General features: G+C 31.1%; 1 protein-coding gene across 1 annotated transcript; it reads right to left on the bottom strand.

The window, feature by feature from the left end:
* Nucleotides 1–2,056: 2,056 nt before the first annotated feature.
* On the bottom strand, nt 2,057–3,645 carry LOC107001889 (short-chain dehydrogenase reductase 2a). Its single transcript, XM_015199842.2, has 2 exons — nt 3,489–3,645; nt 2,057–3,044 (listed from the first exon to the last, which is right to left on the bottom strand). Exons 1-2 carry the CDS (start codon nt 3,575–3,577, stop codon nt 2,213–2,215), a joined length of 921 nt encoding a protein of 306 aa, XP_015055328.1. The 5' UTR covers nt 3,578–3,645; the 3' UTR covers nt 2,057–2,212.
* Between the last annotated feature and the right edge of the window lie 8,384 nt (nt 3,646–12,029).

Genomic DNA, 12,029 nt, shown 5'->3' with positions numbered 1-12,029 from the left:
CTACTGTTTACAGGCTATTTTGTAAATTAGATAACCCAAAAGTATTAGACTATAATTATCCCCCGCTTTTAATACAACTATTCAATGTATTAAAACTTCTATAAATATATGATGTTATATTGTTATTAATAATAGGGTAACTTACATAAATCTCACCAGTTTAGGAACTATTACTTAGATTCATGCTAGTTTGTAGCATTACAAATATATCCGACTTTGGACTTCGGATATATGATTTTGGTGCGTCCAGATATCTTTATATTGGATAAATAGGATCAAATTTAGGTATAGTTTATTTTAGTTATATCGTACCCAGGTGGATTCACATGCATTGTACTCTCTCAATGGTCATTGTCCTCTCTTGCTCGCACTCTTCTTTCGAGAATCTCTCTCCTTCTCTCTTGCTTGCTTTCTCTTCTTATTTTAATGTATCTAATAACAAAAAATATTGTATCTGATTTGAAACCTGGTACAAAATTAACACTTTTTTGGTCAGCAGTTATTAGTTTTCCTCAGTGGTCCAAGCAGTACAACATCACATGGTTTCTCCACTGTAAAATATTAGCTGAAGCCAGAGGTCATAACTCATAAGATAGTCATCAAATTAATAAATTCTGACTTTAAATACAGATCCAGAAAGAGAAAAAACAAAAGTCTTACCTAAAAAGTAGTTGAATGTGAGTATCCTATAAAGAGTTGGATATTCCAAATACAATAAGAGTTTATCAATAAAAGTCAATTAACATTGTAATTAATGAATAAATAAGTGTGTTAGGTACATCTTTCACTCCCCCCTCCTCGAATGAAGAAGTAGTAGGGGCCTTGATTAATGTTAAATATTCAGAAAAATTTAAAAAGAAAATTAATTTTAAAATAAAGTGATTTTTTTTTAATTTTTAGTTAAAGATATTAACGAAAAGGGTAAAAATGTTTTAAAAAGGTAAAATGACATTGAAAAAAATATCATTCTAGCCAAATTTTTTTTATTTGTCGATGAAGAATCTTAAAAAATTCAACAAAGTCTCTTTGGTAAAAAACTAACGGAAATAATAGCAGCCACTGAAATCTCAGAGCTTAGTTCCAAGACTATACATGCGATATTAGCTTGTCCTATAGATTGAACTAAAGTCATATCTCTATCAAAATGTTCTCTTTTGTAAAATAAAATAAAATTATTATCATTATTATTATTATTTTCCAAGTAATACGAGTGAATTTTACGAGTTCGAGCCTAATTTTATTTTTTAAAGGCTAGACTTTCCTATGAAGATTCAGATTTATTGGACCTACCGCATGAATGGATATTCCTTTTAGTCTATATTAAGTGAATTTATGGATTTTTTTTAAAATAAGTGAATTGTTCAAAGTTTAAGAAAATTATTATGACTTTTCATTTTATATTACACCTATAATTATTATGAAGTTTAGTTAATATGAAAAATGGCAAAATAGTGAAATTGATTAATCTATTAATGATATATTAATCACTATGTAAAATAGAAAGTGTTCATATAATATGAGACGATGAAATATTTATCTTTTATTTAATGAAATTTTAACTACTTTAATTTTTTTTAAAAGAGAATAATCAAAAAGGGTGAATTAATGCTTCAGACTTCTGAGTGTGTGCCTTATGGTCATAGATAGTGGGAAGTGTGAACTAAAATATAAAATCTTTCATCCATAAATTAATAAAGAAGAAAACATAGACAAGAAAATAATTTGGTAATCAAAGTTTTGGCCTTTGGGAATTAAATACAATTGTGTACTAACAAGAGAGACAATGAAACTCAAACTTTTAAAAAAAACTAAAACTACAAACAATAATATCCCAATTTGAATCATAACCAGCCTTATATTTTTGAAGCATCTAATTTATTTATTTTTGCAATAAGTGATCTCGAGTCTCAATAGAAATGACTATATATATCGTTTAGATCAGTTCTTTTCTGTATGAATAAAACCTTAATATTAAATAACTAAAATCCTTCGATTCTTAAGAAAAAAAAACTAAATATATCTCAATTTGACTTTACAGAAAAAAAACAATAACATCTAGTTAAGCTGACAACTTTTTAATTCCTTCGGTCAATTCAAAATAGGAAAAAGGAAGAAATTACATCAAATTTCAACCCAATAAATCTATATGTTAAGCTCTTCTTAAGTTAGAAATTAAAACTTTTACCCAAAAAAAATAAAAATAAAACATACATTACAAACCAATACAATTTCTTGATGTAGTAACTCCACCATCCACAACAAGATTATGTCCACTTACATATCTTGATTCATCACTAGCTAAATATAAAGCTGCCTCAGCAATATCTTTAGCCCTTAGTGTTGTCCCTTTTAAATTCCCCAAACCCCTCACAAAATCTTCAATTTTTTCAACTTCTTTTTCACTAGGCAATCCAATATTCATTTCTCCTCCTTCATCTCCATCTCCTTCTCCATCATGGCTCCATGCATTTACCAGCATAGATGTTGCAACACCAAATGGTGAAATACAATTCACTCGAATCCCATACCTTCCCAATTCACACGCGACGTTCTTAGTTAGCCCTACTATCGCGTGCTTGGAAGACGTGTATGTGTGTGGCCCGAGTCCTCCCAGGACTCCGGCCACACTAGACGTTGAAATGATGCACCCACGACCTTGTGGGATCATCACACGAGCCGCGTGCTTCATTCCCAACGCGGCTCCTCTTACGTTAACAGACATCACACGATCGAATTCGTCTGGATCGAAGTTGATTATGCTCTTCTTTTGGCTTGATTGACTACCTAAAACACCAGCATTGTTGAATAAGATATCAATGTGTCCAAATTTTGACAACGTTGAGTCGATTAGGTTTTTGATTTCGTCTTCAGATGTAACATCACAATGAATGTAAGTTACTGACAACATGTTTGCTAATGTATTTCCCAGAATGTCTTCTACATCTGCTATAACAACTTTAGCTCCATGTCTTGCGAAGAGTCGCACTGTTGCCTCTCCAATTCCTCTGGCTCCGCCTGTTACAATTGCTACCTTGCCTTCCAATCTGTAAAGGTCATTGTCAGACAGACAGTGCGACTCAATAAAATTAGTGGCTTAAAATCAAATTATATAAAAAGACCCTTTTTCAACCTATCAAAATTGAAGTGCGCTTTTAAACAACTTCAATTAATAGCTGAGAATGTGGAATAGAATATGATCAAAAAAGCCTGGAAAAATAGTAAAATCTTTTCAGTTTTCTTTTCCTTGGAATTTTTTTTTACCTCACTCTCTTAAAACATGATGATTGTTTTTTTTTTAAAAAAAAAAAAAAAATGAGAAATATATAAAAAGGAATCACAAAATGAAATTTGGTTTTGATTATTTTGAAATTTTTTAAAAAAAATACAAAAAGTTGAAAAAAATATTGAAATCAACCAAAAAAAAGGAAAGAAATGAGATAGGTAGCTATTGCTTATATATAAATTATAATTAGTGTATAATTAATTACCTTTTAGTAAAGCTTGGAGGATTAATTTCCATGGCTATGGAATGATGAACTCTTGCAAATGTATTTTCAGGCATCAATTGAGCAGGCATTCTTATAAAAGTATGAAGAAAGTGATATTAATTATAGATAAGAATATGAGGATAGATGGATTATAATTTTGAGGGGATGGGAGATTTATAGGGAAATTTCATTTAATTAACCCACCCTATTTTTATGTTGGGGGGGTGGGTGGGGAGTTATAATTTCTTGGCAATTTCCAATACTCCAAAACTTTAGTCAATATTCTCTTCGGTTTTTTTTATATGTCATCTTTTCTGCATTAAAAAATCATATAACTTTATATTTATATTTTCATTTATTGTTTTTTGAGTCAATTTTTATAATAAATGATAGATATATTTTCAAGATTAATTAATTATTCTATCAAAAATAAAATATTATAATTTATGCATAAATTTTATAAAATAAAAATTCTTATAATTCAGCTATTTATAAAAAGTTATATGATATATAAAATGAGACGGAACTGAGAGGGAGTATATGCTTGTCCCTCACTACTAAAAAACAGCTATACAATTTTCACTTTCCATCCTACCCCATGTGGTCATATTTTCACAGGAGTACTTCTTTCTTTTTAATCTATGAATATGGTGTTCAAGTATTTTTATTAGTTTCATGAGATATGTGTTATTTTTTTTATTAATAATAGGCATTAGGTATTTTATCGATTAAGATAGATGAGAAAAACTACTCAGGATCACAATAATCACATAAAAGTTACTTGACGGTACAAAATTTCAACTTTTATTTGTATAATATATTTCATAGTCTCAGTTTTTAATATTATACCATTTGACTTGAAAGAAATACTAAATATAGAAATTTGTGATCTAAAATCTTTCTTTTTTAAAGTAAAAGTTAAATTTTAAAAGTAAATTATTTTTAATTATAAAAAAATTGACATTCTTTTTAAACGAATTAAAAAAAAGTATGCTCTAAAGCTTGATGGATGATATATATATATATATATATATACACACACGCGTATGTACCTATCATCAATATTAAATGGTTCATTCAAATTGTAAGCAAACATGGCCTAATAAAGTAAGTGAGTTTGCTACCCAATTTTTTTTTTAACTACTCAATTATAAAAATAAAAAAAAAGTTAAAACATAAATTATTAGTGTTCAATTAAATAAATACCTAGCTGTCTTAGAGATCTCTAAACTATTATTAAACTAAACCTACTGATTAATCTAAACTATTTAAATCCATCTACTTATCCCTTCTTCAATTGGTACTTGTTTTAGGTAGATTAATTTTATTTTTTTAAAAAAAAAACATTAGATTTTTTGCAAAAATTGAAAGGATCAGTTTTTGCTGTAAATATTTGTCTGCAAAAATCTTTTTGACTTTTTGAGTCAGCATAGCAACTTTTTTTGAAAAAAAAAAATATAAACTGAAGCAGAGGCCATTATTTCATATAAATTATCACTTAATTTTACTAAATATTATTGTAGCTATTTTTAAACGAAATACTTGATTTTTTTTTCTGTGAGTATTTACATAAAGTCATTAAGAAGAAAACCAAATTAATTTCATAATTTAGTGCAATAAATAAAAATTGACTTTCTTTTTTGAATTATTTTGACTTGCAGTTTTGGCTTACATGTCCCTTACGAAATTATATATTTTTGTCTATTATACCTTTATTTATAATTTTTAATTATTTAAAATATTAATTTCTTTATTCTCTCATCAATCAATAAATAAAAGTTATTCTAAGTAATTACAATATTAAAGTATATGTGTATATGTACTAATCTTTATTTAGGTTTCTTGCTAATTAATTTATATGTGAAATTAAATATTTTTTTCTATAATATCCTTATTTAGTGTTCTTTTGAAATCTTTTCAAAAAATGAATATTAATTAACTTATTTTAATTAATTAATTAATTAATGAATATGAATTAATCATTTAATTTTTTTATATTGGTCAAATTCATACTTACAAGGCTAATAATCCTCAAACTTAAAATAAAGAGGAAAGTGTATTTCCTTTGTCCAACAATATTTGTTCACTTTTGACTTTACACACTTTTAAGCTATAAATAGAAGGGTATTTCTGATAAATTTTCCTGCCATTTAGCATTACCCTTTTACTATATCACATTTCAAATATAATACTTTATCCGTTCATCTTTAATTGTCACGATTTCTATTTTTAGAGTCAAACTATAAGAACTTTGACTAACATTTTACAATGTATTTTTTTCATCATATTAATATGCGAAAAACTGCAATTTATAGTATTTTTCATATAGTTTTTGAATATCTAAATTTTTTGTTTAAAATATCGAAGTAATATAATCTAATTTAACTTTGAAAATTAGTCAAATTGACTTTTGAAAAACACAACATAACAAATAAAAGTGGACAAAGAAAGTATGTACAATCGCTTGAAAAATATAATAGGGAAATGACTATTATTAATGATAAGTATAAAATTATCCATTGATTTCATAAAGTGGACAAACATAGTCGTACGATCGCACTATCCTACCTGATCAAACCAAGATATTCAAAAAGAATTATGTTAATTCGCTCTGCGAGCAGAGCCGTACATCGAAAAAAGCAACTACTTTATTTGCATGAAGAAAATTGTCAAACATTGAATGAAGGGAGGGACTAGGAAAGCTCGAACAAGGTTATCGAAGCACATCCATCATTGTCTATCTTAAAATAATGTAGAGGACGATTATTGTCAAACGATAAAGTGTTAAAAACATCTATTTTTAAAAATAAAAACGACACATAAATAAAAACGGAGAGAAGATCTCAAAAGATTCATACAGGTCACAGAATCCAAGAAGGAATTGTAGTCATCCTAATTCCTATAAGATGGAACAAAACTAAATAAATTAATGTTAGTCAAATTTTAGAAGATCCACCCATCTAGACCTATAAGAAAACCTAGAGGAAAGTGAAACTAGGAAGCTACGAATTAATTCAATTAAAATATGTAAGTTTTATTTATTTAGTTATTTCAGTATTAAAATACTATGTAAGTTATAGGCACTCAACTATGTGCATATACAAGTTGTATAGTAATCCAAAAAAAAAAAATAGTTATACAACTAAACAAACCATAAATTAAAGCTAAGGAGAAGTCATAAGATGCAACTTGTATAGTAATACAAAAGAATTAGTTACACAATTATATTTTAGGATCTAACATTAGATTCAATATAGTATTAATAAGAGGAGGGTAAGTCATCTCCGCATAGTTTATTTCTATCTTGAAAAAATAAATACTGAATCATTTTTGATAGACTATCGCGATTTAATTACTCAAAAAATGATATAAAGATGAGAAACAAATAAAAATAACAAGAAATAATTAAAATCAAAATAACAATATGCAATAATTAAAAAAAACAAGAATAATATTAACACTCTTACCTCTTTCGAAAAGTTAAATTAATTGTATTATACACACGCCAGATACATAAGGTATATTTAAATATCTTTCATTTTATTTGAAATTTGTGAAGTTTGAGTTAAAATTGAGGATAAAGTTATGCACTAGACGTAATATACATCAGCTTAGATGTATCTCAAGCAAATTGTTATGTAGGACGAGTGTGTTCACTTATTCATTTTTATACAAAATTAAATGACTACTTATACACACGCAAAATTAAGGAACATAAACATTATCTGAAACTAAATTAAAAACTACGTTTATATATTATATTATATAATATTATGCCTCTATTTTGCCAGGAAAATGGACAAGCTGGATTTTGCATATCTATTTGCATTTCTTGAGATTTTTGTAAAGATCTTGTCCTATAAATATATTTCAATTTTGGATTAGCCAATCTTTCATTATGGATTAATTATCCAAGAAATAAACACATATATATATTCATCAATTACAATTAATAAAGCAAAATAATATTTAGTACTAATTTAAGAAAGAATAGCTTGTCAGAAGTTCATGCTATCATGTGCCTCTGGAATTTCATCTAGGAACATGATCTCCATTTATTTCTTTTTATTAATTAATTTTATAATACTACTTGGCTCCTAATATTTTAATTCAAACTCCACATTTAAGGGATTGAATCCAATAGTAAAAAAAAATATTAGACTTATCATTAGTTATTTTCTTTTTCTAGCTAAACTATCAATATCTATAAATTAAAACATATCTTGAAGCTAATTGTTTGTTATTTCTTTTTCTAACCTGAATTATCGCTGTATATTAAATCAAACTTCCAAGTTTATTAGGTCACTATCAGTTATTTTCTTTTTTCTATATGAACTATTATTATTTATCATTTTTCTTACTTGTATTATCATAATTCATGTATTAAAACACACCTCAAAACCTTTTAGATTAACTCTCGATATTTATTTATCTTTTCTATTTAAACTATTACTGTCTACTTAACAACGTGTTTCTTACTTAGTACTACATAAATAGTGACAGTTCAAGCGAAAAAATAAACAACTAATAGTTTAGATATATATAAAACTCGGGGAAAAAAAACTTTTTTAGCATTAGTTCAATAAAAAATTATGATTCTATTAAGTAATTCTGTTAAGTTGAGTGAGCATTATTTTATTTCAAGTTGATGTGTACGATATAATATATATAATATATAGACACTTATAAGTATGAAAATAAATATTTTATATGAAATAAAACATGCATGGGAGATGGATACCAAAATATATTTTTTCTTGGTCCAAAATTCAAACATATATGAGTCAAAGCCACTAGCTGTAACACATTTGTGCTTCACATAATTGTTTGTTTTCCTAGATTACATTTATTACAAGTCATCTGTTTCCAAGCTGTAAATTCAAAATTTACTCTATGTCTGTTTCATTTTAGTTATCGTAATTTTCTTTTTGATAATCAAACGATATGAATGTTAGATTAATATTTAAAATGTAATTTTTATCATAATGATATAAAAAAATTGCAAATGGTCATTCTTTTTCAGCCGTTCTTAAATTATCTAATTTTTAATTTTGAACTATCAAATTAACTAATCTAATTTAACTTTAAAAATTAATCAAACTGACTCTCAAAAATCGCAATATGACAATTAAAAAGAAACAGAAAAAATATGTTATAAGGGATATTTTTTTCGTTTTCCTCTTTTATGCCAGAATAATTAACTTCGGTACGATCTTTTATGTGCTAGAAAAAAATAACTTATTCCGATATTAAATAATAATTATAATATACCTTTTAAAAATTAATATAACCATGTAAAAAATAAAATAATTTTTTTTTAATCTCAAAAAACCATCCATAATGCATATCAAATGACCCAATGGGTCAAAGTCACCATATTCTATTTTTTGTAATACTAATCGGTGGAAAACAACGAAGGGCCAGCTAATTTTTAGGTCAAACAAGGGGAAAAAAGAGTTAAAAATAGATCCACATAGATCTTCTACATTTTAATTTTTTTTTTTACTGTCAAAAAATAATAATATATTCAATGTAATATACAAATATTGTCTTTATGTTAGTTAAAACAGAATAATGATATTAGATACTCTCGACTTAAAAAAATATAATTTTAAAAAAAAAACGTAGAATTTAAAAAAGTTATAATGAAAATATTGAAGAAATAAAAGTAAGGACAATATAAATAGTACACATAATCATTCGAAAAATAATTATGTGCCAAAACAAACTTTGAATATTTTTAGTAGTATTATTCTACAATGGGTAATTTGGAGGGAGTTTACGAAGCGATAATTTTTTACCAATAAAGTAAAAATTTGAATTGTCAATCGACCATCGTATATGACATTACTTATGTGTCACACAACGTTAATGAAGGGTTTTTGTTTTGCTTAAACAAATGTGATGTGGTGCACAAAATACAATTAGTTGGCCGAATGAAAATCATTATTTGCAATAAATTTTAGACGGAAAATAAATTGTACACAAAGAAAATATGAAGAAACATTGTTTATTCGACAGTACCAGGCGAATGGTTTCCTGCCGAATAACAGGACTGAATGTCTCGGAGTAATCAAGCTCATACTCCTGATTGTAGCCTTTAGCAACCAAACGAGCCTTGTACCTGGAAATACTGCCATCTGCATTGTGTTTAATTTTGTACACCCATTTACAGCCCACTGGGTGCCGCCCATGGGGCTTAGGTACAAGAACCCAAGTTTTCTGATCAGTCAAAGCCTTAAACTCGTCATCCATAGCATGACGCCAATAAGCATTTTTTGAGGCAACAGAGTAGGTTGTTGGTTCACTATCGGGAAGGGGTGTATTTGGTAGTATGGTAGCCTGAAAGGTTTTGGGTTTAAAGATACCGGCTTTGCCACGGGTTAACATGGGATGAGTATTGGGGGGTGGCACGGGCGGTGGTGATTCGGGGGTGGCCGGGAAGGACCCAAAACGGATCGGGCTGGAGATGTTGTGGGTATGGGGTGGTTCGGGTTGGTTGTGAGTGTGGGTGGTGGTTGCGGGTGTATTGTGGGTGACGGTCGAAGGGGTGATGAGGGGTGGTTGGGTAGTGGGTGGAGGTGTGGGGGAAGGTGGTGAGGGACCCTGTGAGTATGTTGGAAAAAGGGGAAGGACGCCAATGAATGATGTATTTGTGGAGGAGGAAATAGACTCGTAGGGAAACTCATTTTCGACAAATTTGACATGACGAGATATGTAGACTTTATGAGTTTGTGGGTCAAGACAGCGATAACCCTTGGAGGTAGGATGATAGCCCAAAAAAATACAAGGACGGGATCGGGGTTGTAATTTGTGAGTAATATGAGGGCGTAGCCAAGGGTAGGCAAGACACCCAAAGACGCGGAGGTTGGTATAATTGGGAAGTTCTTGGTAAAGGAGTTGATAGGGTGATTTGTTGGAGAGAGTGTGACTGGGCATTCTGTTAATGAGGTAGTTTGCGGTGGCTAGAGCTTCTACCCAAAAGGAGACAGGGAGATGAGATTGATGTAGAAGAGTAACCACCGTTTCAATGAGATGGCGATGCTTACGCTCAGCCACCCCATTCTGTTCGGGAGTGTATGGACAGGAGGTTTGATGTATAATTCCCAGGGATTGCAGAAACTGGCCAAAGATGTTATTGACATATTCCTTTCCATTGTCACTTCGAAAAAGTTTAACATGAGAATTGAATTGTGTTTTGACCATTTTTTCAAAAGTGACAAAGGTGGTGTATGCCTGTGATTTGTGTTTTAGTGGGTACAACCAAGTGTATTTTGTAAAATCATCCACAAAACAAATATAATAGCGAAAACCAGCAAATGAAGGAACAGCAGTAGGACCCCATAGGTCAGAATGAATAAGTTGAAAAGGTGCAGTTGTACGCTTCTCAGATAAAGTAAAAGGTAATTTATGAGATTTAGCAATTGAACAGGAGTCACAATTGTTTACATGAATGGAAGAAAAACCTAATTGAGACATTAAAGAATTTATTATTTGAGTAGACGGGTGACCCAGACGACTGTGCCACAACAGACTGTGGCCATCAGCCGAAAGAGCCACCGGAGCCACAGGAACGCTTTCTGAAACTGGGTGGGCAGACGAACTTGTGCCAGGAAGAACGTACAGACCATGCTCACAGGGGCCCTGAAAAATCACCCTCTTGGTAGTATTGTCTAGGATCTGAAAATCATTAGAGGTGAACAAGAGTGAGCAATTATTGTCTTTTGTGAATTGGTGAACTGAAAGGAGATTGGATTTAATAGAAGGGACGTGGGTAAGGTTACCTAGGTGAAAGATAGCGGTGGGGGTTTTAATGGTACCCGTGCCAGTGTGAGAAATATTAAGGGACTCACCGTTGCCAACAGTAATACCATTGGAGCCATGATATGGATTTGGAGCGTTAAGCTTGGATAGATCAGAAGTAACGTGCATGTTGGCCCCAGTATCCAACAGCCATTCAGAGGAAGGGCCGGCTTGAGATGCATAATTGGCACGGTTATCACTATTTCGGCTCTCCTCATACCGAAACCAGCAACGAACAGCGGTGTGTCCTGTTTTCTGACAGATTTGACAAGTTGGACGATCCCGCTCGTAAGTGCCCTGCCCGCCGCTGGAAGATGACTGCCCGCCGCTGCCGAAGGAGTGCAGGCTGTTGTTGCTGCCGTGCTGCTGACCGTCGTACGGCGGACGACTGCCCTGCCGACCGCCGCGCCCGCGGCCTCCGCTGTTTCTGCCGTAGCCGCCGCGGCTCCCCTGCCGGCCGCCACCACGCCCCCCGCGATAGTTCTGGCTTGCGGTGAGGGCGGTGGCCGGCTCCATAACAGCGGCTTCTCGGAGAAGAAGTTTGCTCTCCAGATCCACGTTGATTTCTTCACTTTTTAGCCACGAGGAGAGAGTAGCCAGGTCAACGGGCGTTGGACTGATGCGAACCGCCTGTTTAATGGAGGAGTAAGCTGATGGGAGCCCCCGAACGACGCACATGACGAGATCTTTTTCGGGAATGATTTCGTTCACGGTGTCGAGGGCTGTGATGATGGTGGA

This window comes from Solanum pennellii, chromosome 10, assembly GCF_001406875.1.
Source record: "Solanum pennellii chromosome 10, SPENNV200".
Classification (NCBI taxonomy): domain Eukaryota; kingdom Viridiplantae; phylum Streptophyta; class Magnoliopsida; order Solanales; family Solanaceae; genus Solanum; species Solanum pennellii.
The sequence above is the reverse complement of the archived record's forward strand: the minus strand, read 5'-3'. Positions and strand labels throughout refer to the sequence as shown.

Bases quoted from the DNA above. Each gene is read 5' to 3' on its own strand.
- LOC107001889 (XM_015199842.2), bottom strand. From the start codon at position 3,577: ATGCCTGCTCAATTGATGCCTGAAAATACATTTGCAAGAGTTCATCAT. The intron at 3,045-3,488 runs GTAATTAATTAT...TGACCTTTACAG, and splicing joins CCTCCAAGCTTTACTAAAAG to ATTGGAAGGCAAGGTAGCAA.